We start from the raw sequence: 27,948 nt of genomic DNA on the forward strand, positions 1-27,948 counted from the left end.
TTATCTTAACCATAGATAACCTTCATGCCCATTCTTCCATGGGTGAGGAAAACAATTTTGCTCACCAGGAACAGCTCCACATTATTGTCATCATTTTTGACTACTTACCAAGTGACATAATTTGTTCATTTTATCTTTTGCAACTCAGTTAGAAACCTAGTGGCATAGATAGAGACACAATACTACTGTTTTACAAGACATCTATTGTATCTACTTTTTTCAGACAAATACCCAGTAACTGCTGATTTGGCAGGAGGATTGGTAAGGGTACTACTATTCACAGTGTTTCTTTTTTTTTTTTTTTTTTCCTTCTTCTTTAATCTACAGAATAAAGTATTTTATGTACATTGGAACCAGTTAATGCCCTTTAGACAAATTTGTAAGTTGTTTCATAAAGCAGGAAAGACATTGCAGGGAAATATGTGCCAAAAAGCACAGTCAAAAGGCTTCATAAGTTTTATATGTCACTACAAGTCAATGCTGGAGATCATTTCTAAAACGATCAATGCTCAAAAGAGGAATGCTCTCATCTGGAGAAAATACTGCCCATTCCCCCTTTTAGAATTTGTTCAGTTCTCTATCAAAAGTCCTGGCTCTTCATATATACTTTAAACTATAAATAAACACTGCATAGTTCAATGTTCTTGATTTTCGTTTTTGTTTGTTTTGATTTGAAAAATTATTGCAGTTAATTCCTGTTTGGAGTTCAGTAAGGAGCAAACAGCACGGGAGTATGGGTGGTCCGTATAGGCCCTGGAGCTGGTCGTAGGAGTGCTGGAGGAAGTGCTGAAGTCTGGAAAAGGGTAGCTGCTGGGGCTGTTCGAAGACTGAAGGGGGAATTCACAGCCACAGCAGCAGCTGCTGCTGCAGCTGCTAGCGGATTTGGTAAGATTCGTGGAGCTATCGGCTTTGAAGGTTCCTTTGAAAATACTAATTTTACCTGTGGGGAAAAGAGAAAAAAAACAAACAGAGAAACATAATTTGTTCATGTTAGCTACATGACAGGAAGCTTGACATAAGATTATAAGTGGAAAATCAACTAAGAGAGGCCTTGTACTGGTTACGGACTCTGCAAGCTGCAGGGTTGTGACAGGAGACTTGATCTCACACATTAAACAAGAGTGAGTTGGATTTGGTAGAAAACAAAGTTTCAGTGTTCTCTTGGCTGTGGGCTAACCTCCTTATCACCGAGACTTATAATTTAATATGAGATGAGAAATCAAAGCAAACCTAAGGGGGCTGGGCAATCTGCACCTACATAAACCTACATGTACACTGTAAGAATTAAATAAGAAAGAATTAGCCATTAATTAAGAGATCTCCATCTGGACAGCTTTATGATAGAGACCAGATCAGAATGAAAACATCTCATTCACTGGTGTGACTAAGAATGTACTTTAGTTTTCATCATTAGGATGCAAGTTCTACTTAAAAACAAGATCCACAGCTATCTCCTCTTTATTAACTGCAGCTACTGATAACAAATACATAAACAAAGTTTATCTTTCACCAGTTATGAAAATCTCCTAAATGTGTTTCATGTGACCAAATACGTGATTAATTCTATGGGTGTATTCCCTATATCATACAACGTCTTGCCTTGTCTTCAGAAGACTGTCTTCTGAAGAAAATGTTGGGAGACCTTTTTCACTAAAGTACTGTTCATTATTATAACGACTGTGAAAAAAGCATAGATTAATATATATATATACACACACGCACATATATATATATGTATATGTATATATATATGTGTATATATATATATATATTAATCTATGCTTTATATATATATATATATATATATATATATAGTCATGAAAAACTCTTTCCTGTATCACTTAGTGTGGTGCCAAAGGATGATATTTTTGTTACTGTTGGTGGGGCTTTTGGTTTAAATAGTTTTAAATCACAAGTCTTGCACAATAAGAAATACAGTTTAGAAAACTCTGCATTTAGAGTTTGCAAAAAGAAAATAAATAAGCTCAAGCTTTGTTCAGACTAATTGAAAATACTCAACAGACCTTCACTATTATTTGAGTATTTGAGAATTTACGTTTGGTATGCATAAAAGTGAACATCAGAGTAGTCTAGTCTATATAGATTTCTGGAGGTTTTGATGGGATTTTAAGGTTTTAATGAGAAGCCAGGAGCCTGAATACCTTAATTGTTCTGTTTTTACAACTCTGAGGTAAGGGTAGAGACTTCATCCACCAACAAAGAAAACTTCCCATCAGCTATGATTGACTCTGGATGGGTTTGTGTCCTGGAATGACCTGAGGTCCTTTGCATAGCATGTATACCTGAATATATGGTATTCAATATACAGAATACGAATATATTAATATATGTACTATGCTCTTGTACATCTCAGTCTAACTACAGACACTTCTGAAAGACACATAATGAAATACAATTTCTCATTCTTGAATTGAAAGGGATTTTCAAATAATTCACGTGCCTTATATCACTCTGATCCTTTCCACTCAATAGTACTGTGGTGAGTGAATAGTCAGAAAGAAATCCTCTGACATGCAACAAAAGTGAATTTCATCATTCATAAAGTTATCACTGTATTCCTTAAAAATAAATAAATAAATATGCTCTTTACTAGCCAGATGGATACAGGATTTTGACTTTTCCTAATATCCATTGCCAACTGTGGTGGTCTCAATGTCCTTTAAAGCTCTGGAAGGGATACTCAGAGGGGAACACATTCTGTAATTTTCTTAATAGAGGATAAAATGGGCAATAGACACTATGATCAGATAAAGATGATCTTATCAGTGTTACATCCACTGTTCCAAGCTGTCTTCTTCCCTTGCTGAACATTTGACTTTTTCTTCCTCCCTTACTATTTATTTAGTACATATTTTTTCAGCCTTATTTAGAACAGTCAAGAAAAATACTTTCAAACTAAATAAATAAATGAACAAATAAAAATCCTGAGTACAAAGTACAAATAAAACCAACCCAAAACAACAGAACATGTTTTTCATAAAAGCTATCTCATGGCAGACAGTTTGGGCTATGAAATGCCCGATAACTTCTTTCTTTCTGGTGTAGCATTTTCAACTAAGTCTCAAAACTAGATTTCTTCAAGTGTAAAAGAGTACTCTGGGAATTCATAAAGCTTCTTTCTCTGAAGCAGTATAAATTATATTGAAAATATGGCATTGGAGAGCTTTTGGTCTAGAAAACATATGAGAATGTAATATGTCCTTTTCATAACTTCCATGGGGGGGGGAGAGGAGGAAAGATGATGCTCATGTATTTGTTATCATGAAGACCAAAGATCTTAGGTGACAATATTAAAAGGCTAGGTCATTCTTAGAGGAATCAGGAACTTCTAATGAAGTTAGACTTTCAGCTAATTTATCAACATCGTTGTGATTTCAAGATAGCTGCAATAACAGTAACATTTTTTTATATAGAGTACGATGCACATTCATTTTCAAATCTCTCTGCAAGTGCTAATTAACACACAGGTCAACATTAAGAGTTCAGTAGGCATTATGCATTTCATTTACAGTGAAATAAACAAAAGGACTGTGAATGACTTGAAAAATTATTAGGGAGTAAAGAAAGTTAAAGCCTAGAGCTCATCACAAACATTAGCACATCTTTGGCTTGTTGCTATGCCATTCTGCATTTCAAGTGACAGCATTTTTTTTTCTTCTATTCAAAAAGAAACAAACAAAAAGACTAAATGCAGCCTCTGTTTTACTATAGCTATCTGTTGGTTTATTGCTAAGTCATTCTCTCTGCTTTAAATTCCCTCTGACTCACCTCTGTTCTGACTTGTGTATGGTGAGCACCTGGGAGTGAGGCAGAAAGAAAAGGACTTATTGACTTTATTTGTCTATGCACCGCTTGGAGGGCCTTGATTCTTGGCTGGAGTTCTTAGAAATCACCACTACATAAATTGTTAAATAGACAACTGTGTACAACAACAGTAACATAATAGTTATTTTTACCCCCTAGGAAACAATGAATTTCCTCAAGGAATAATAAGCTTGACAGAGAAGCTATATACCACTTTCCTAATTGTACATTTTCTATTCTTTTCAGTGTATCTTATATGTAGTGGAGACCTTGGTCTCCCAGGTGGATTACTGAACAACCCTATGGGGCTATTTCTGTATTAGTGGATCTACCAGAATAGTGCAGTGCATTATGTTGCAATATCTAGGAAAGTTCCTACACAACTGAATAACGCATGAATGTACTACAAAAAAAAAAAAAAAAGGGCTGCCCCAACAACGACAAATTCTATATTGGTCAAGAAAAGAGTTTAAGTTCAACTAGCAGAGAACTGGGATCTCACAGAATAAAGCTCTAAATTCTGTCTGCATTAGAGAAAATGGACAATGAATAAGGGCCTAATCTGTATGAGGCCAATGAATCAACACCCTCAGCCTGCCAAAATCATCTATAAACCATTACAAAACACCATGTCACATAAAACAATCACACAGTTTATCTGATGTAGATAATTGTCAGATGCTTCACTATCCCACCCACAACATAAACTGTTTCTTGACTAATGGCAAGATCCTGGTGTTGTTTTTTTTTATTATTTTTTATTAAAGAGTAAACATGTTTTTCATCTTTTGAAACTAGCAAGAACTCCACAAAGTTTGTCCTGTCAGTTGAAAATGTGACCAGAGCCATCCTGAAACTGAGCAGAATGAAATGAGAGATGGATTTTTTTATTGTTATTGTTTCAATTGTTATTTGAATAATTTTCTAAATGAGGAATGAATAAAGGTTTTATGTTTTATAGAGCTTTATTTAGTTATTTCACCACTATTGTCTTCAGTGAAAACTGGAAAAATCCTGTTTAATGTTTGCATGTTTCTCTCCTCTCTTGCTCTCTAATGACCTTTGAAACTAGCTTCTTTCCTAAGGTTATTTAGAGGAGCCATGAAAACAAGGACTCATGGGTCCACACCCTTCAAAGGATATAAAAAGTCTCCTATGGGCTTCCATGACTTTATTTAGGCACTCGCATACTCCCATTGCTTACACTATCCTCTTATTTTAAATATTCTTCCATTCTCATTTTCTAAATACCCTACTCAGCATGATTCTGTGAATCAAACGGTGATTGGCTTACCCCTAGAGGATGCGTTCCCTTCTGGAGTTTGTTGTATGGGCTGTATTTAGGTTTAGGCGGCTTCCCAGCAGCTCTGTCTTTGTGCCTTCTACTGCTTATGTGCTGTTAAAATACATTGGAACAAAAGGAAAAAAAAAAAAGAAAAAAATGATATTTCCTTAATTTCAAGTTCTGCTTTCCATGTGTGCTCTAATACTGAAGGCTGCTGCTCTCCACAACAGCATTATTTGACTAATTCAATAATGAATGAGAATAGGGCCTATTCCAGTTTGAGTGATTCCTTTGTGCACCACACACTGGGACTGTGATTTTCAGCAGTGCTCAGTTCAACTTTGCTTCCACTGTAGTCAATGAATTTCTCACCTTTGTTAACTTCAACAAGATCTGAATTAGGACAAAGCTAGAATCCTTTGAAAATTTCCCCTCCCTGTCTTTATAAAGCACCCATCAAATTCAATCCACTGCTGATAGAAAGTTTTGGAAGAATATTAGATAGTACTGCACTCACTATTCAAAAAAAGGAAAAAAAAAAAGAAAAAAAAAAAGGTCACAAAAGGGTTTAAATCCCTAAGAAGCCTAGAGTTCCTTTTAAGATTTCAGCTGAAAGGTGGCTACATATCAAACTAAATGACAGTGAAGTAAAATCACAAAGCCCATTATCTTCTTTATAAAATCTATTAGATTTTACACGAATCCTTCTACACAGACTTTATTGCAGTATTAGATGTAAGGGACCTTTTTTAGAACTGTATTTTTACTTTGATTTTCATTCTTGAGAGAGTTCTTACAAAAGAGAAAAAGAATTGGACTTTTTCCTGAAAGCAGAAGACAAGTATTTCTATTGTCCATTACAGAATTTATCTTCATTCTTGTAAAGTTCCTTAACAAGCATTTAATTCCAAAAGGCATATGGTATTAAACTAAGTGTTTTTCAGTGCAAAGGCTTTGTTCATCTGATGAATGACCAAACATAACTTAGTGTAATTGCAATGTAGAGGTCATGCTTCTCAGTTACAGAGTAACACCGATAAAAAGAAATAATCAAATCCTCTCCATCCCATATTTTTAAGCAGGTTGTTCAATGTTCTGTGAAAATACTGGCTACAACCACCTCCACATCTTTGTCAAGGCAAATATCATGCAGTACACTAAATGTCAGGGTTTATTAGCTCATGACAACTATCGTAGTCTAAAGACAGTTGTAAAACATTGCAGCTTATAGCTTCTATAATGCTTTAAATAAAAACATATATATATATTTTAATATATATATATATTAATATATATATATAAACAAGCTTTTGAGAAAACACATTTTGTACAGGAGAAAATCATATCAATAATGAAACATATTGCATAAAAGACAAATAAAATGGACAAAATCTATAAGCTCCATTTTGATGTGAACTATTAGATTGACACATACTGATTGTGTTGGTACTTTATCACCATAAAAACAAAGAATAACCAAGGATCACACTCTGCAAGCTAGCTGAGTACCTGTTTCAGTTGTGTCTCAGAGTTTACGTGCACATCACATATTTCACAGTGAAATGTTTTGTTCTGAAGGCCTGTGTTTCCTTTATTCACAGGTCCTTTGCCTTTTACGCCTGCCCGGGGAAAGGCTTTTATGGTTCCACTTCCATTCCGAGCTTCCAGCATAGTTTTGTGCTTAGTCCCTGGAGACATTAGAAATGGGAAACAGAAAGAACTTTCATAATTTGGTTGCATTCACTGTTTTATTTTCTTTCTAAAAGAAAATCATATGATAGCACCTCAGCTTGGTGCTATGTGCTATCCTTGGAATATGTCTGTGTTTGTCTGTATCATATTAATACTAATGTAATGGTATTTCACATCTGATATTTAATTATTAAATTACAGTTCTGTACATAGAACACTAGAACAAAGCAGCCACACCAATAAGTAGTGGCACAATCAGGTATCCTGATGTGAAGTTAAATGAGTGTGACTTTTCTCATTAACTCCTGCTGCTAATAAGACCTGAATTGTAGTTGCAAAGGAAGAGTAATTTAGCTATTAAAGGTGTAGTTGCCTTTGATTTGTAGCCCTTCTGAATGGATTGATAAACAGTATTCATTAGGTAGCTTACACTTAAATCTGTAATTAACTAATTAGTTCTCAAACCACAAAGGGGCAGATGTTGCTAGCAGCAACCTGGACAGAAACCAAAACATGTGAGAAACATGCATGTCAGAAAAACATACTTGCATTGGTAATTAAAATAACGGTTGGATAGAAAGCAATTGTGTCTATTGCTGTACCTTTATTCAGACCAGTTTCTTACACTGTTGCCTTCCAGGCAAGTAGTCTGTGAATATAATGGACTACTGCCATGTACAGATTTAGTATTCCAGTGATAATTACTATATGCATCCCGTTATACACTTTTCTAAGCATGCATGTGTACAGCTACACACACAGTTTATCAGCATAGAAAGTAGAAACTTGGAGGTTTGTATCTAAATATTCACAGTAATGTTTTGGCTCATATCTAGATCACAAAAATGTTTAGAGTCTAAGCTTCATAGGTAATTAAATAGGTTAAATATATACAGCTTTATGAACTTGAAATGTCACCCTTTGAAGATCTGGCATACAGCAAACACAGTAGTCAAAACTGACTAAGCTTTGTTTCTCATGAATACCAATAAATTTTTGTTTCCTTTTTAATTTAAACAGATTCTATAGGCTTGTCAAACTTTTTTTTTTTTTTTAAGCCATTTATCATTTTACTTCAGGTATACTAGCATTGTCTCTATCTTTCAGTCCTGAGGGTCTCTTTCTACCTCTTAACTCTGGTTACTCTGCTGTCAGGTAACCACTGACATCCAAAATCAGGAGTTTTTCTACAGGACTGTTATAGGTGGTCACTGTCTCCATATTAAATTCCAAGATATTTTAATGCTGTTTACCACAAAGCCAATCAATAAGACATTTAAAATAGTGACTGTGGATAATGGTTGCCTACTTCCTGAACTTACTGATGTTACTAGCTCTAATAACAAAAAAAAAAGGTTTAAAAATTAAGAAAGACAGTGGTAAGCAATTACCCATTCACCTCTCATGCACCAGTCGCTATCATTTGATGAAAACAATGGAAAACCATAAATTTTACCAAGTTATTAACAGACAATATGGGCCTAAAAATTTTAACTCATCATTGAACTCTGACTGACACTCACTCTTTCAGCCTTAATTTGTTAGATTTCAAACAAAACTAATGATATTCATTCTCAGTTTGCTAGCTGGCACAAACAAAATTATGCAAACTCTGAACACCAAAGGTAATGAAGCATGAGCTGTCATTTAGCTCTATAAGGTCTGGAAGCTGCAAAAGCTAAAATGTAAGAAAATGGGTAACTTGCGTGCAATAAATTTCCTTTCTTCCCCCTTTTTGAAAGCCTCTTTGCCTGTCATTTTTATTCTTTAATAGTTAATGAATTCCATGTAATTGCCAGCTTTCTGCCACCTCTTTGTCCCCTGCTGCAAGAGATCTAATCTATTCAGGAGAAGATAATTGCAGAGCTCTTGAGACAGAAGGAAAAAAAAAAAAAAAAAAAAAAAGGAAGAAAGCAAGTATTGCTCCATCTCACCACTGTTGTGCGCCTCCAGCTGCGAGGCAGAGTTGACAGCGACTTTGCATAGTGAACAGTACAGCAGTCTTTTTGCTTTTTCTTCCTCAGTCTCAACGGAAGGACATGTGGTGCTGCTAGTGGCTGTTGTGGGGATTTTCTCCACTTTAGAGGTGATCTCAGTTGTCATAACACTGCTCTTCCGGATTTCCACGGTTGTCGTCGTTGATATTGCTGGTGTCCCTGTGGTAACGTCTGTGGACAAAGGGATGAGATGGAAGGAAACAAAATAGAAGGTTGTGACCTTCAGTGTTTGCTTGCTAACACTGTAACTGTACAGAGAGCCAGACCATGCTTTTGATGGTTTGACTAACGAACTAAATCTGACCTTATTCTTTGCATTTTGTATGGTTACTCCCATGTATCAAAATGCCATGTACTGTCTCCTCCATTCTGCTAACACCCAGTAAATACAAAATTCACAAACTGAAAAGACAGGTCATTAAGACTGTACTGTACGACTGAAGGATAATCCATTAAAATGGTTGCATAAATTACCAGAACAATAGGTAGTTAAAATTTATATGCAGCACTTTAGATACATAAACTGTCACAGTGCCACATAATACTTACACTGATTGAGTAGCTGAGCTAAAGTTTGAACATTCTGTACTAAAAAAAATAGAATCAAAATAATTGTATTAGTGTTATCTGATAAAATAAAAAAATAATTTTTCTATCACCGTTTATCTATGCATTATTACTATCCAATATTACATACTAGTAATGTATACTAATAACTGTAATTAAAAATACAACATTCTGATACCTACACAAGCACTAAAAAGACTTTCATTTTGTCAGTAGTATGCTTGGAAAAACTGTCAGCATGTTACATATTTTAATCTTTTTGGAAATCTAATGCTTACATCTAAGAACACATGCTTTTTCTGTAGTTTTCAAATTCTGAAGAGAGAAAACACACAGTGATATTATTGTTTGAATAACATATAAATTACACTTTGTATAAGTCCTAAATATCCATGTTCAATATTGTTAGTTAACCCAGCTTCCAGATGAGTCTGATTTCCAACAAATAAGTACTGAGGGCCTACATCCCTGCCAAGGATCCAAGTCTTGAATGCACCAAGGAGCTGACAGCCTCCTGAGAACTCCTACTGAGTTCTCACAGATATCTTGCCATCCCATTTTGGAGCCTGAGTGCCCTCGACTCAGACCTCTGCCTCTGAAAAAGGGAATATCCTCATTCAGTCCCCTCTACTGATCCTCATGCATTTCCATGTCATAAAAGGAGAGAAAAGAAAAGGCATGGCAGTATTAGGCAAAATAGCTATTAGAATAGGCAAAATAACTATTGTTTGGATCTAGATAGATCTCAGTATGTATTGTGATGCAGGAGGGACACTTTAACCCAGAAGTATGTTAATATTGTTCAACAATTTCATTAATGAAGAACACACATTAATTTAGCAGACAGTAACAAACTTGGAGGAAGGGCAAACACACTGGGAGATGTGATTCAAATCAATTTTAATGCATTGGAGAAACAGTCTAGAAAACGAGATGCTTTCCAGTAAAGACAATTGCAGGAGTCCACACTTGGTAGGATTAATGTAACCTATTAAAACAGGATGTGTAACCTTTTAAAACAGGATGAAGAACATTAGCCCCAGTACTAGTGTGTTTTTGTTTTTTTTTCTCTCTCAGTAAAAACTTTCAGTAGTGGATAACAAGATGAACACAGATCACTTATACCATGATGTTATGAAAAAGGTTCCTGCCATATTGAAAGTGTGAAGTGAAAGATTTATGAAGTATTTTTTTCTCCTCTAATCAGCACTGGTGGCCCTGTATCCAGTCTGGGGACAGTAAACACCACATAAACAATGATATGCTTTGTTGTTAATTCAGCAGCAATACAAACGCAAACTAACAGGAAAGAGGTTGTGAGAGAGGAAGCCAAAACAAATTAGAAGTTTAGAAAATATGACCTATGAATCTGAAAAACGAAGGGTAAACAGTGACAATATTTTTCAGATCTGCAGAAGGTAGCTAAAAATAGGAGAATATACTCTTCTCCCTGATCCCTGCTAATAGGACAAGGACTATTGGATTACAGCAAGAGAGACTTAGATTAGACATCAGGAAATTCTTTCTAATATTAAAGCTCTAAAGCCTTAGAATAACCTACCTACAGAGATCCTGAAATATTGCCTATTGAAGGACTGGTTGAAGAAATATCTGTAGGAGCAACCCAGGTCTGACCCCCTTTCAGCTAGCAGCTTACCTCTGAGGAACTTTCTAGCCTTGTCAATTTCTATATTTTGCAATGTTTCTATATATTCTCTCAAAGGGTTTGATGAATTATTATTTATAAAACCAAAAAAGATGAGTTTGTGATATGAATAGTCTACATACTGCTGGCATTAAAACATATAGTAAAAGGTCCAACTCAAAGTTTAATAAAAGTACTTTTTTTTCCTGAGTTGGAGTCTGGAAGTGATAATATTCTGAATGTACTGAGGATATCAAATACTGTTGTAGAAGAAATGGTGTTTTCTTGCTGAACATTCTGCTCTTATTTTTTTTTTACTGATTAACAACAATGTTGCAAAAGAAAAACAATATTTTGAAAAATTAAGTCTTTTGTTGGAAAAATGATGAGTAGGTCTGTCCACAAAATTACTCATTTAACTAGTCACTTCTTCACCATTCCAGAAAATCTGTGTTGACATTGGCTTTTCTTGAGCTGAAAGGTGCTGCAAGTATACCAAAAGCCCACACCCAGTAGTATGTAACACTGCTTTTAAAACTTCAGTTTCTCCTGGGACACAGTAGCTACTAACAGCTAATGTACTGTCCTGGTAAAAAGGAAGGCAGAGGACAGCAGGAGGGAGAGAAAAGGAAGAGAGAAAGAAGACATTAATATTAACTAAGAATTGGTGTCAAAGTTGGTGCTCATCTTAATCTTGCAGGAAATTAGATATGTACATCAATCACCATTACCAGCTTTGTGGTGCAAGGGTCAGTATGCCTTAAGCAAAGTATGGACCTTTATTTCTTTATATTACATAGGAAAACCTAAGGCAATGGACAAAATATAAAATAAAAATATGTATACATTAAAAAGCTTAAATAACCGCAGATTTTTTTCTGCTTAAAATATGTGAACCTCAATATGTATGTTGACCTTTTATTTAACCATCTAGTTATCTTAAAGTGAAAAGAAAATATAATCAATTATCATAGTCCTTTTGAAGGTATTTTGATATGTATGCGTGGAAGCAGCATTGTATACAAAAATTAAACTAAAAATTGTAAATATCATTCCAAAATACCAATATTCAGAGCATATATCTGGCTCATATACCTTCGAAAACATCACCTATTTAATACATCATATATTTCATTAATGCAAACACATTAATGATATCAAAACACATACAAGAAAATCATCCAAGTTCACCATGTGAAAGCCATGACACATTTAAAGATGCAAAGCTGCTCCTCTTCATACAATCTTTACAATTATCTGCAGGAATTATGGGGGAAACATTCTAAAAGCTTTTAAGAAAGCTTACAAAGAAGGAATTAAAATCCTTTTCTTACCAGAATTTCTAATCTAACCAGCATGTGCATCTTTGAGTGTATTACAGTGTTGCTGCCTGTACGCAGTTAGGTGTCCTAAATACAGCATACTGCATTAAAGGTATAAGTGATTAAGGGGAAAAAAAAAAAAAAAGGCAGTAGGAAGACATTTGAACAGATGCCTTGAAGACTGAATCAGCATTTCTTAGCATTATATTATGACAGTGCTTTAAGAACTATTTCAATAATAAATGATCTAAAATTGAGTTGGAAATTCAGTCACAGTCAAATGGAATATTTGTTTCTGGTGACGCAGGCTTGCAGCACTGTGCTATTTTCATACCAGTGGCCTGCAGCAAATATTCATTATTGCAACTGTCACTACTTGGCTTCGGCATAGAAGCAGATTGCTAATATTGAATGGAACTGGACTCCAGCAGCAAAAAAAGGGAACACTTCAGAATTCAAAACAAATCCATTTAGGTTCCTGGTTCTAATATAGCAATGGAATAAATAATATTAATATTAATATTAATAATAATAATAATAATAATAATAATAATGTCATTAAAAACTAATCTTGCTCACTGGCAAAATCAAATTTTATTTTAACAAGAAGGCAAAACCATAATAAAAGCATTCAGTGAGAATTGACTCCGTTGGGTAGTACAGATACCATAGTTCAAGTGCAGAACTGCAAGTGTGTGATTAAGGTCCTTCTATGTAAGCAGGATTAATTTTATATCCCAGCTACAAGCCTCATGAATTTTCTTTAGACTGAAGAAACAGAAAATTGCAGTCAACTCATGTTTTTCTTCTGAGTATGAGAAAGTCTCACTCATCAGTTCCTGCTTCTAAGCATAAGAATTTCTTATCCTAAAACTATAAATAGACTTACAGAGAGAAAAGTGCTCTGACTTCAAACAAATCCCAACTATTTATGAGCTTATTTTTTCTTCCACAATCTCAAGTGGCATGCATTTAAAAATATGCCTGATTTAGTGCATACTCATGCATTCTGGTCTCATTTAAATTCAGCTTTGTCTTTGACATAAGAGGATTGAGCATTTGGCCCATAATGCTGTCCAGGAAGGAAAACAAAATTAATTTAAAAAAAAGTATGTTATTTCTTATGCCACACAGAATTTGATATGAAGTATTTCACTATACTAAAAGCTCTCACTATTGCAGAAACTTTGTCAGCTGGTTTGCTGTAGCAAACCTGTATCAGGTAACAGACTGCTCCAGTATGGGTGGCACATTCAAAACAGTCTCAACATACTAGTTTCCTGCCTTCTAGGAACTGGATCCCTGGTTTCATCTGTCTGTGTTTAAAATCCCGTGCTCTGTGTCCTCTGTGGTAATTACATTAGAAGATAAGATAACATTTCTTTTGAATCTTTAAATATAACAGTGGAATGTATTATAAACAAAGTACCATCTCAAAAATAACTGTGATCAACTTTATTTTGTACTTGGCTGACTTTCTGTACTCTTATGCTTAAACATAAGCACGTGTGCTAGCACATTGGTTGCATCTGGCACTTAAATAAAACACTTTGGGGAACTTTGACTTGAATGTATCAGCTCCTCCTCCTTTTTATGTGGATAATATAACCGTGCATATTTTGCGGTTTGGATTGATATTTGTCCCATTACAATATATTGTACAGATTTTTTTTTTTGAGTATCATATTATGAAAATTCCATTCGTTATATTTAATTTTACATTCAAAACCTGGATTCAATATAGTTTTATAGATCTGTCCCACCCAACATGGATATCTTTCACTTAGAGAGTCAGATGTATATTTTTAGAACTTAGAAGGATTCACATAACTTCTCTCTAAGAAAAAATAAATAAATAAATAATTACAAATGCACGGCTTAGAGACTTAAATACCTTACATCACAAGGCTTACTTTTTTTTTTTTTTTTTTTTTAAATAAAAGATCTAACTATCTGAAATCCGAATGACAGTTGTGTACTTCAATACCTCAAGATCTCCTTCAATGAAACACCACTAAGTATCAGAAGTCATGATATTTGACTGATCTTTTACAGGACAGTTAATCAATGTGCCATAATGGACAATCTGAGGGCTCTGAAATAACAAACAAACCTGTGTAAGACCAAACAGGTTATAAAATTTTCATACAATTTGGAAATTTTTGATGAGGTGCCTCTTCCAACCTTGTTTTTTAAACACCGGATAACCACCTGCTTTCATTTTATATCCTTTTCACTGCCCTGGATTGTTAGTCACTGTCTTGCTCATATTCCTTGTTATTTTGCTTTGTCTAGGTGTCCATCATTACTGCTTTTGATATCTAGAAAGTAAGAGGCTTAGTGTTTCTAATGTATTGCCCAAGCATTTCCTAAAACATACAGAACAAGCACTACTGAGAAAGAGGACTGCAAAATTCTCCCAGGATCAGTATTAAAGCCAAATACTGGGAGTTTTCTTGGTTTGTAACTGGAGAAGCAATGACCTCACTGTTTTGACTAGACCCTGTTTTTTAACACTTAAACAAATCACATTATACACAGTACTCATGGCTCAGAAAAAAAGGATGAAGAAACAAGTGGCCCTACAAAAAGTGGCCTCATTTTACTGTGGTCTCTATTCCCTGCTTCCCAGTGACATGCCTTGGTGCTGACCTGATGGGAGCAAAACAGAAAACAGTATGTTTGGTGACAAAAGATGTCTGTAGAGAGAGCAAGAGTCAAGAGAAAGTAGCAAACTTCACATAACTGCTCTTCGTAATTTTTTTCTCCAGCTAAGCTTGAGTCTGCTGAATCCTAAAATGACCCTTCTTCATTAATTAGCAGTACACAATTTTCTAACAAAATTATACCTCATTTTTCCTAGCAGCTCCCTCGTTTTAAAGCACAGTTCATTAATCCTGAACAGGATTAACCACAGAGGGACAACTGCATTCCTGTTAAGGTTAATTGCACAGAGCTGGCAGCAGCAGCAACAGCTGGGGGTAAAAGGCCTATGGAAAGGGAAAGAGGAAGGTAGGGAAACATCATGCTGTGCCTGGGATTGGGACTTTTGAGTAAATGTAGCTGACAAAAACGTGTCTGGAAGGAATGGAGACAATGAGGAGAAACTATTTATTTTCAAGCTACTTTAAGTAAGTCTTGGTTATGACTGGATTTGAGATTTAAGTCATCCTTTTGGGCCTATCACACAGATTTCGTCCTCAGTGAGACAGAATAATGTCCTTCACCAACTATGAGTGAAAAGGTCCTCTCGCAAGGAGCTTTAAGGGAAAAATCATGTTCACTGAAGCTACCGTTGCCATTTAATTAATGAGACTCATGTAGTGAAAAATTCAATTTAAAATCTGGACAAAGTGTTTGCTTAAAGGGTGGAGCTTACAGTCAAGTGCAAAGAGGATTGTGCAGATTGGGGCTCAGCAGCCGTGCTAAAATAATACACTTCCTGTTTAGAGTCTAACTTGAAGGTTATACATAAGGCAGAGTGTCAGCTTTCATTTCAATAGTTACAACTTTATTTTGTAGGGTGCAATGTAAAACATTTCTTTGAAGATAATGAATAAAGCAGGCAATTGGTGGTTTGATCACATATAGAAGGAAAGCTGCATTATCCTATGCATTGTTCTTCCACGCTTGGCAACATCAGAAACAACACTGGAAAAATGATACCAATTTTACATCTGCACATGCTTCTATATATTTTTTGCAACTTTTAAGTAAAAGCAAACACAATCAAAAGTATATTTATAATTAATCTTAATGCATGAGCAAAATCTGTGCATTGGTTGAGTTTACCATCAGTAGGAAACAAGAACTTGAAAGCCATTCCTTAAAAGCTAAAAGCCCGCTAAATAAAAAGATTCTGTAAGAAGTACTACAGTCAGATTAAATTGCCTTGAATGTACCTTTTTCTGCAGCATGGATGCCAACTTGTGCACAGCAGTCCCCATCCATATTATTAAACTCTCTTATCCCCCGAAACAGGGTGGCTGCACGTGAACTGCTTGGCTCATACTGAACTCTAGACTGTGCCCAGGGATATTTGGGGGATTTAGCTTTGGTCAGAAGTCATCTAGAGACAGCTATAGCAGTGGGAATTAATGGATAGTTGTGTTCCTGTGTCCAGGAACATCCCTGGCACCATGAGAATCAGTAGTGTAACCAGTAGTCCAAAGTACTTTTTAAAATATACCCTGTCTCACAATCAAGCTCCAAGTCATTACACACAGTGATATATGTATGGATTATACCTAGTCAGTATTGGAGGCAGTACTTCCCCAAGGGGAATGCAGGGGGTAACTTTAATCTGCATCACTAACTTCCAATGGCTATTATCTCCCTGCCCTGCTTTTAGAGCAACAAACCCATTAGGGCTTTACCTCAAGCTATGTACCTGGAAGAACACATTGTGATTATAAAGGCCAATATGTAATCATGATTCAGATTCATGCCTACTACTCCTGCTGCCCCCACATCTACACTGCAGACCTGGAAAAGGAAGAAGCAACTGAGATGTTGTCTTTCACTTTGCACTACGAACTGTAGTGATGGAAGTGACCTTTGAAAGGGGCGTTTTCTAAGTTCTCCTTTTCTTCAACAGAGACATAAAGCAAACACAGTCCAGATTATAGACTACTGGAGATGGAGAAGTGTTTTTCATAAAACATCAGGCTGGCAAAGCCTATTTAAAACTTGATATCAGAAACAATTTACTATGGAATCTCTCCCCCCAACAATCTGCCACCAAAAGCAAAGAAGTACAGGGAAATATTAATCACCAGCAGAAGGAGAGAAAATATATTGATGTCATTAATCAAATGGAACAAGGAAAGAATGAGTGAACTGCACCACAAATTGCATAGGATTGCTCTCCATTTTAAGCAGTGATTGTGTGTTTTTTTTGTTTGTTTGTTTTGTTTGTTTATTTGGTTGTGTTTTTTTTTTGTTGTTGTTGTTGTTGGTCTCGGGTTGAATGGTCTCTTCTAAATGTCCATCTAAACTCTAAGTTTAAAAACAGATTTCCTAGAACATATTCCTAGAACCTCAAAGTAAATTAAAATAACTGGTATCCAAATTGGAATTTCTGAGAACTCTGACTTCTGACTGCCCTCATAAGTGTAATACCTCATGGTATTCTCCTGTCTTGAATCCAGGAATAATTAAAGCTATTCCCTTTATAGCAACTTACTTCCTTTACTGGAGAGCACTGAGCTAGTAAATCTGGTTTTGGCAATAAACTAATGTTGTATCTAATACAGGAATTGTCAGAAGCTATACAAGCATCTGTTGCAACAATTTTTTTCGGTAGAGTGAAGGCAGGGAGAGCAGTGAGAAGACATCTGTCTCAAAGTTCACTGTAAGTAAAGCTTGTAGCAGATCTGTTCTGTGGATTGCTCAGCAATAGCTTTCTTACAACCACATGCTCTTCTGTACATATTTGAGATACCAAATGCTTAAGTTTTAGAGCAACAAATTTCACAATAAATTAATGAGAGAATAGAACAGGACATGCTACTGTTATTATCCTTAGTCTTTACAGCAAATAAGTGTTACAACTTTTTTGTTATCATATTTGGATTTTTTCTAGTCCTCTCCAGCTTGGCGCTTTTACAAGGAATGTTCCTTTGGCAGACTGCATACTGTTGGTAACACGTTTCATAAATTGACAGACGCATCTCAAGTCTAGTACTAAAGTGAGTGCCTGAGAAAGGAAATCTCTCTCAGTTTCCAGAGAGTCTTTTACTATGGACACCTGCAACTTCTATGACCATCTATTTAACTTTCATCTCCAGCAGGTTCCATCACCTAAAATAGATATTCCTTCTATTGCCTCCATCCCTTCTACTCCTTCCTGTCTCCAACCCACCACAGGCTGTGTCTGGGCTAGGACTGAAATGAAGGGCTTATTAAAAACACTGTATCATCATTACACTTAAAAGACATTGAATAATATTTACAGAGTTGCACAAACAATCCAGGCCAGCCATTTCAAAACAAGTTGTTGTCACTATAGTTCCTGGCATGATTGACAGGTTTTGTTTTGCTTTGTCTTATTGAAAAATGTTTTCTGTGCATTGTTTGTTTGTTTGGCTTGTTTTTAAAATAAAAGATAAAATTATTTTGCGCAACACTAACAGCCTCCATTGGCTATCATGTCAGTCTTTACCTGCAGGAAGTCTGCTACTAACTGAGCTATTAGTTTAATTATATTAGTTGGCAGAAGCAATGTTAAGTAAACCACAGTGGGGTTGGATGCCTGGTCCTGGGACTAGGCAAAGAGTGGGAGAAACCTGTCTCATTCAATAATTTATCGAGTTCCTTTTCATCAAATTTTCTCTGTGTCAGAAGAATCAGAAACAACATCCTTTCTTCCAGTTTCACTCCCTGGCTTTATCCACAAATACCCAGCAGGGAGGTTATTGGTGCTTTGCAGTTTGGGATGTTTATCTATTTGGTATCATAGAGTCAAGCTCTTCACAGAAGCAAAATGGAAGAAGAGGGCTTTCCTAGCACAAAGGTGTTCATCTGGTGAATTATATAAATTCTTTTGCAAATAAGGGAAACAGTGAAAATTACAAATATATTTTCAAATGGCACAATTTGATGCCATTCCTAGTTTCAAATCTTATTGAAGGAAAAAAACCTAAAATATATATATATATTATTTGATTTAACCAATACAGATAAAATGACTCTGGATTTCTATTTCAGGGCACAAAGCTAGCAGAATAGACCTTAATAAGGAGATGGCTACTCTTACTTTGCAATGACGGAGGAAGAGAGCAGCTATGTACTCATGAAATTTGGCATTAAAATGGCAGCTCAAGACTAGTTTTAGCAAATATTTGCAGGATCTCAGAGGATGCATTTAATTGTTGCTGTTCTTTGGCCTTCCCTTATGCATTCTTTTGTAATGTTCATATCAAAGGTTTTATTTGGAAAACTAAAACTGACATACATTAATATACATAGTGAGACAGTTAATTCTGTTGGACAGTTTTGCCCAATGCTTCCACAAGACAAAGGTTCTGATGTGCTGAGTAAAAGTAGCTATATTGTGAATGGTATGACCCCTTGGTATGACTTGGTGATTAGTGGTGACTTGGTGATGGTGGGCATTTGAAGAAGACAGCCCTAAGGAACAGGAGAAGGGCTACTAATAATTGCAAACTGTGCTAGCTATGTAATGGCTGGTCTTTTCACATTTTGTTTTCCAGTAGGGGAGCATATTAATGATCATAATTACAGTTTTTTATTAATTTATTTGATAGACCCAAATTGGCATTCTCTACATGTGCTACATTTTCCTTTTCCTAACAACAGAATACAGTAGCAACAAAAGTGGTTTCAGCTTCTCTTCTACATGTGGCTGCAAATACTACACCACTTACAAGATCATACCCTAGCTTCCTCTGTTAACTTTTTTTTTTTTTATTTTGTTGCACATAACAGTTATGCAGAGATCACTAAATCTGACATTATTCAGACCCAGTGTTAGCTCTTAGAAAAGAGAAAGAGAAACAATAAAAGTTCTCTTTAGGAGCTTAATATACTATACTGCTCAGTTTTCATTTCGTATGTCTCTCCCATGTGCACTATAACAGAGACAAATATATGAATAAGAGTCCAAAAAAAGCACAAATACAAGACCAGATGCTTGAAAGTTGCCCTTATTTTAAGAGCATGGAATTGCAGGTTTTTAATGAATAACTGAATGTATTTTTCACATTCATGTTTACGCAGTGTCTAGAAGAATAGACTGACTCAAGAGCCTTTCAGCCATAAAAGTAGTTCTTAATCAACATGCAAGTCTGAAGTATCATGGATTTGCAACAATCAGATCACTACTCCACAGGCACACCTTCGCTCAGCTTAGCATCAGTAATTTATTTAAAATCATAAAAGTAATATTTTTAACACTTCCATCAGCCTGTTGGTCTCATTTGTTAATCTAATCTCAACAAATCCAATTCAAAGACATACTGAGGAGCAGAATACACAGAGAATGGGGGAGAAGAGTAGTAATTGGAGCAACCAGTTAAAAATAATAATCCAGAACAATTTTTTATAAAGTCTGGGGGATTGCTGTTTTGTTGTTGTTGCTGTTTGTTTGTTTTGTTTTGTTTATCTGTTTAGTTTTGGTTTTATTTATTTTTTGATGGAAAGTGTATTTTACCTCTTCTGGCTTAAGCCTTCTTAATATCTAGCAGATAGTCAAAAACATATGATTAAGTTTTTCAAATTGCTCAGGGAAAATCTGCTGTACTTAAAGTAATGTAAAAGCTACTTGCATGAAAAATATGGAATTAATAACTTAATTCTTTGTTTTAGCTTTACAAAATTTTAGAAAGCAGTTGTAGTGTGACTGAATTAGTAGAATAATAACCGCTGCAAAAACATACTTTGGAATACCCTTCAGCTTCAGCAGCATCCAATACATGAATATTTAAGCATCTCTTTAACATTGAAAGACCACATTAGACTTTCTCAGAATCAAAAGTTACTATATAAACCCTTATATAAAACCCTTACTATATATATAAAAAAAAAAAAAAAAAAAAAACACAAATGGGCGTAAGCAAGGACCACTTTACTTCACAGCATTTTAGAAAAGTCAAAACAAAACATTAAAGATGACAGCACTGTTCTTCTGAAACAAATCTTTCCATATGACAGTACTTGAAATTGCCATGTATGCTATGAAATACAGGTTTGGGCCTTTCAGTATGTTCATTTCTGAAAGCATATGCAATTCATGCAAAATGTAAAGACTTTGGCCAACACTTGCACAAATGGTTTGCTTACATACTAGGTGCATTAACGATTTGTACGAAGGTAGAGAGCTTGCTTAGCCCTCCTTCAGAAAAACTGCATGAGTCATGATCTTGTAAGATAATTGATTGTAGTGGTGCTGTACCTATAGTCTTAGGATATATACATATATATATATATATTTAAATATATGTATATAATATATATGTGCATGTTTGTGTGCAATATACATATTATATTTATAATATATTTATAATAAATACAATATATATAATAAATATATAATTATATTTAGTATAAATATTACAAATATTATATATTATTTAATTATAGTATTAAATATTATATATAATATTTATTTTATATATCTCTCAAAGAAAATTATTATTATTCTTATTATTATTATCATTATCATTATTGTCATTATTATTATTATCATTATTATTATATTTTTCTTTGGAGTGGGAGAGAGAGACAGTAAACTGACCAGAAAAGAGAATACTGGTTCATCCCTTCCAAAGCCTCTGAACTATAGATTAAATAAATCAATAGATAACCAAAATCTCTATCCATGACCATAAGAAAAATGTATATATTTGTAATACTAATACTGTAAGATTTTTTTGTGAAATGGAAAACAAGAAAGTTGGAAAAATGCCTGAAGCAATAAATGTAGGCTTCAGCTACTGTGAAACCATTAGTAAAAACTGCTGCCTATCTCCTCTTCAAAGGACTACACATTATACATATATCCCCTCCCTCACAAATTAAGAAACGTTAAATTAGCATGAAAATAATTATACTAGTGCAACCCAAATATATTGGATTTATACTGTACCACATTAAAACAAATATTTTACCAGTAATTTTGAAAATGACTTCAAAATAAGCCATCCACCAATTTTCACAGAGTCTATTTACTATACATATACTTTCTCAAGTCTATTTACTATACATACAGCACACTGATATACTATCTCATTCATGTCCTTTTAATAGTGAAGGCAAGATCTCTAATGGCTGCGCATTGTTCACACATACAAAGAATAGAATACAGATAATAGAATAGAATAGAATAGAATAGAATAGAATAGAATAGAATAGAATAGAATAGAATAGAATAGAATAGAATAGAATAGAATAGAATAGAATAGAATACTCCATCTTTCATTTCTATGTCAGAAATCTACACTGGTTAAACACTTGAATACCAACTTCTCATAAAATGAATTGTAGTGACAAGAGTTATCTGAAGATGAGGGTAGACATGACTGAACTGGTTCCATCTAGAAAGTGTGCTGGTAAAAATCTGCAGGAATGGAGAGTCCGTATGTCAATCATAACCATCACAACTCAGAGATGTCAAACAGTGTTCCAAGACTATGTTTTCTAAAACAACTTCTTATTATGCTTTCAGGCACTTTTAGTAAGAAATTAAGGGAAAGTTCCAGCAGGTAAAAAGTGTAATTAAGCTCAAACTAAACACTACTAACATAAAACAAAACAAAATTTGCTCCTTCTACCCTCTGTTTATACTTGTTAGTATAGTAGAGATTATATTCCAGCCTTTCAAATGTTACAATAAGCACTGGAAGATTAAACTTTGAGATGATAAAGGAATTCTTAGAGTACAAAGAACACACTTCCCAATTTTATATTGGTTAAAGATTCCTTGGGGCACACTGGACTTAGCATTAGCTATAACAGTGAAGCATAGGGTGTTGTTTTAATATAACCAGTCCTTAAGGATATAAATGCTTTGTAAGCCTGTACCCTTTTAGGGTTATGTTTTAAATATTAGTTTGCTAACCATAAATAGCACTTAGAAAGAAAGCTCAAAACCATGCTGGTGTAGGAAATTCAAAGTGGAACTCCTGAAAACAAGCAACTAGCAAAATTTCACATTATTTTTTCCTTTGTTATATATTTTTTCTGTGCTCTTTTAGGTCTTTGCCTCTCTACTTTTCTACTTATGGGAAATAAAACAATAAAACACCTATATAAAAACTAAACAATGACTTAAAATCAGCTTACTGTCCATTTCAATATGTAATCGTCAGACTGTAACCTCTTGTATTTTACTGACAACAGGACTTAACTGTGCCAGGAAAGATGATCTGGATTAAACTCTTTGCTCTTTTGAATCTAAAGACATAGTCTACAGTAACTGACATTCCAGACCCATATTAGGTAAGACTTCACAAATGATTTTTCTAACATATTTGTCTTAGGCAGAATCTCAGAGAATTTGCCCAGCTTTGGAAAAACTTTGTATACCGATTTCAAACTTCCAACTTCTTGTATTGCATTGTTTTCATCACAGTTGAAATTTCTTGGTTTGTTGCAACCACGTAAGCTAGTGAATATATCTTTTCCCTCAGTCACACCTTTTAATCATTCAGCACAGAAACTTGAGAGCTAACAAGCAAGCTTTGCTAACACCTTAATCACATTTTAGTCAACTGACCAGTGCATCTCTCCACAGACATAAGTTTTTAGCTAATTCTACAAAAATAAATAGGATTGGACTGGAAAGCATTCACATGTAGTAACATTTTTCTTACTGTGACTTCAGGCTGTGACAGCTGTTTCAAATGTCAGTAAATAGGGCAGAATTTAAAAAGACAATATGGACAAGGGAATTGTAGATATAACCTATCTGTGCCTAATGTCAAGAAATATGCAGATGTATTGCTGATTATCAATTCTTTTATTTAAAGTTATTAATCATTTTAAAGCTGCCACAGAGCCAAAAGAGATGAGTCTGATAAACATCTCTTCTTTGCTCTACCAGGATACTGAAAAGATGCCATATAACATTTAACATTTGAGAAAAAGCAAGTTTTGGTGATATTTAGTAAAATATCAGGTTAATCAGTGTTTTTCAAAAGTGTCTTCGAAACTAATGTGGCTAGAACACGTGCATTTAGCATATTTCCCTCAAAGATACAGGCTATAAACAAAAAAATAGGCTTCTCATTCCATTGCACGTAGACAAAAGTCTATTGCAAGCTGACTACATCACTGGAATGCATTTCATGACTCAAAACATACATTAATTCTTACCAACAGTAATCATCAAAGCTACTGTAGAACTTTGTACAATCTCACTTTTGCTCATTTAGTATGGTGGGTAAATGCAGTGTTTCTGCTAAGTTTGCCACTGGTAATACTGGTCTAAAACATAACAAATTCAAGACCTCCTTGAGTCAGCTAATAGCTGTGATTGCACTCTCCAGTCAGTACAGGTTGAACTCGTGGTACCAGATTCCTACTCTGCTTGTTCATTCAAACACAGATTGAAGACCCCAGATTAGAATTTTTCAATATGTAGAAATGAAAATGGAACAAAGTAAATTGTTCTTGCAGCAACAAAGTCTATGAAAATGTCTAAAAAATAGGATTTTGCAATAGATCTCTTCCAAAAAAGTAGTGTGCTTTTATCTTTCCATAGCTTCTTGTATATAAGATTATACTTACTGGAACTAACCAATTGAATTTAAGGGAGTATGACAACACCTTTAGGCCTAAATTGTGACCTACCTTTTCTGAATATAATTTCTCATACCTGTTAGCAAAGTCCATGTAGTTCTTTATATGTGTTTTTTTCCAAAACAAATGCTTCAATGATGTTTTTTCTAAAAAAAGAAAATAAATAATGCCAGCATCCATACAATAACAAACCAATCTGCATGCACGATGGAGGGGAACAAATGGTAAATATTTTTTGTTGTTGTTGTTTCAGGCTTCCAACAGGTAATGTTGGCATCAGCAACAGTAAATTAAATGAGTTTGGAAATTATGAAAAATATCTTAGCAATGTTCTTAAAAACTGGAAATATATATTTAGCTCAAAAGTTTATCTACTCAGCCTTTAAAAACATTCCATTTATCTTGTATATGTATGCTGTCTTCTCCCCTTTGAACTTTATGGCTTTTAAGGCTTTATTCTTTCAGATTCTCCTTTTTTTTTTTTTTTTTTTTTTCCATAGCAGCTCAGCAATTCATAGGCTGCTGCTTTAATAACCAAATCCTTGCACTTTACTGGGTTGTATCACCAGTATCAGCAGCTGCTGTTAAATCACCTGTCAAATTTGCAAAATTCTCACTCAATTTACCCTGATTGTCAGACTTGAACTTTTTCTGTCCATGTTTCTGTTCATGTTGTTTATAAAAGGGTTCTGCTGGGACCAATGGCCGAGTAGTTTGATCTTCATGCACAGATGATCTTTTAATACCAACTGTCTCTCCACTAGGAAATGGAAAACAGAGCAAAATTCAAATACATGTTGGTGTTTTATGTACTGGGTTGCATGAGCCATTGATTCATGTACATAGTAGACAGCTTTGCTTTTGAAATATCTAACTGGAAAGCTAGCTGTCCAACCTACTGTGCAGATGCATTACAAATTCATTAATTATTGTGTAATATATTTTTCTGTTGTGGAAATAATCACTTTGCATATGTGGAACATAAATTGGCTTGTATGTGCAATGTGCCAATTTCTATGAAAACTCATTCATAAGTGTAGATCAAATGATGATACCAAAGTCTTGCAAATTATACGCTTACAGAATTTCACCAAATATGATGGTCCTTTATGCAACATTTTCTACTCCAGACCAAAAAGAGAGTCAATGAGATCTTTGGAGAACAAATATTCTCACCAGATATGATGAAGTTTCTAGAAGAGATTTCAGAGCAGACCACCACAGTAATGGAAACATAGAGATAGAAGGAATGCTTCAGATCAGACCTTTTTATATTCAGCTGGTAGGAAGGGAAGAATTGCATAATCACTCCTACGTTACATAACCAAGAATGTTCCTTTTGGATGCCATGGCACAAGCAGAAGACTGAAAACCCTGTAGCATTTCTTCAGCTCTTTCTCTCTCCCTCCTCTTACCCCAACTGCCCCTTCCCCCTGCTTCCCCCCATTCCCCTTCCCCTGTCCCGTTGCCCCCCCCCCCCCAAATGATTAGACTGAAAGTAGATCTGCCAGATAAAATCAACTCAAAGAAATTAAAGGTGAAAAATCTCCAGTTCGGTCTGCAATTACTAATAGAAGTTTCAAACACAAATTTGAAAATTCTCAGAAAATTCTCAGAAAAAAAAATAAAAATCATTACCTATAATTTTACTGTAGTAAATCCCGATCACTAAGAGCTCTATAAGTTCACAGTATCAAGACACTTGTCATGAGAATGTCTACTCCAGCTGCACGGTTTAGGATGCTGCATTATTTTATACATATATATGCACACGCAAAACATGATGTTTTTAATATTACATAAGCATCTTTGCTGCCTGCCCAATATAGTTTGTTGTGCAAGAATGGCAGATTTCCCTCACTGATAGTGATTTCCATCTTCTGTTAGGGTATACTTCTAGCATATGCAACATGTATTGTACTGATGCTAAACCCTTTGTAGAAAAACATGATACTAAGTAGTATTCAGTGGTTCCATTTGTGAATCAGTCTGTGAAGGATACACCTCAGCGTTCACTATGTTAAATATTAAATTGTTAATCTGCATGAAGAAGATACCATTTGTTTTTGCTTTAAATGAATGCTTTTTGTTTTCTTAGTTTAATGCAACAGCTTGTCTGTTTTCCTCCTTAAATCATTATTTTACTTTGAGTGCTCTTGTCCACATGCAGTACTATGCATGTTAACCCTCCTATACTTGAATACCTCTGATCATTTAACCAAGTTTAGGACAAAGTTTCAAACATCTGAAATAGCAGTAGTAGCAACACCTACAATATTTATTTCCTGATTTTTTTATTTTTTTTTTCCAAATTGAAGCATTGACTATAATACTGCAAACCACTCTTTTCAACAAAAATTGTGCAGATGTATGGTACTGGTTTGGAACATCAGCATGTTTTTGTATCTGCTGTTGAACAAGAGGTGCTACATGGAAAAAGCAGCAGTATCTACTATCCTCTCATTCACCCAGATTATTATGAAGACATAGTTTGAACTTTTTTCCAAGGGCTTCATAAAAGTGAGCCTCTTCAGTATGCAGGGATTTCCTTCCTTATTATAAGGGACACACTCACTGAACTCTGAAGTACAAAATCTAACTACTGCACCTACACCAAAATAGTGTGAAGACTGAATAAACACTTCTAAACTAGGAAAAGTTTTTGTTTGTTTGTTTGTTTGGTCTGTTTTGTTTTGTTTTTACTTATATACATTCTAAGCATAGTACATAACATAGTACAATCAGACTGATTAAAATACTTTGCATAGCTATATGTGTCTGCAGCATCATGGAAAAAGAAACATATTTAGCCCTTAATTTATCATGAATATTAAGAAAATGGGGAAGTAGGTGTGCTGTGGGGGGTATAGTGGAAAAATCTGGAAGACTATATAAGAGAAACAGGCTTTATGGATAGATTTTAAGAAGCAAGGGATACAGGGATACTAGCACATATGAAGAGACAGATGTTCCAAGAATAGAAGTGAAAGAAAAAAATAGACACTAAAACAGCATGGAAAGAGACAAAAGGAATATCACAGAAAGCAATCTGCTAAGAAGCTCAGGTCTTTAAGAGGTAAGAAAACAAAGACTAAAGAATGATTTTCCATTTTTTGATGGAAAACTTTTGATCACAGGCTTTAAAAACAAAAACAAACAAACAAAAATCATACGTTTGTATGACACATAATTTTTCCATCATGTGTTAACCTTCACTGTTCAGGGAATGAATACTGCACAGTGGCAGAGCCAAAAATACTGCTTACCATTGTGTCCACTGATAAATGTAAAGAATAAATGTAAGAACTCCATTACAAAAAACATTTATATTGTCATTAATTTAAGAAAGTCTCA

General features: G+C 34.7%; 1 protein-coding gene across 1 annotated transcript in view; it reads right to left on the reverse strand.

Moving 5' to 3' along the window:
- Nucleotides 1-214: 214 nt before the first annotated feature.
- The window catches only part of ZNF385D (zinc finger protein 385D), a 428,814-nt gene continuing 401,080 nt past the window's right edge, over nt 215-27,948 (reverse strand). The window contains exons 6-9 of the mRNA XM_032180709.1: nt 8,737-8,970; nt 6,620-6,798; nt 5,120-5,221; nt 215-940 (exon numbers count right to left, since the gene is read on the reverse strand). Coding sequence (XP_032036600.1) covers nt 707-940; nt 5,120-5,221; nt 6,620-6,798; nt 8,737-8,970 — 749 coding nt within the window. The 3' untranslated portion in view covers nt 215-706. The remainder of the gene's footprint in view (nt 941-5,119; nt 5,222-6,619; nt 6,799-8,736; nt 8,971-27,948) is intronic.

This window comes from Aythya fuligula, chromosome 2, assembly GCF_009819795.1.
Source record: "Aythya fuligula isolate bAytFul2 chromosome 2, bAytFul2.pri, whole genome shotgun sequence".
NCBI classification, from domain to species: domain Eukaryota; kingdom Metazoa; phylum Chordata; class Aves; order Anseriformes; family Anatidae; genus Aythya; species Aythya fuligula.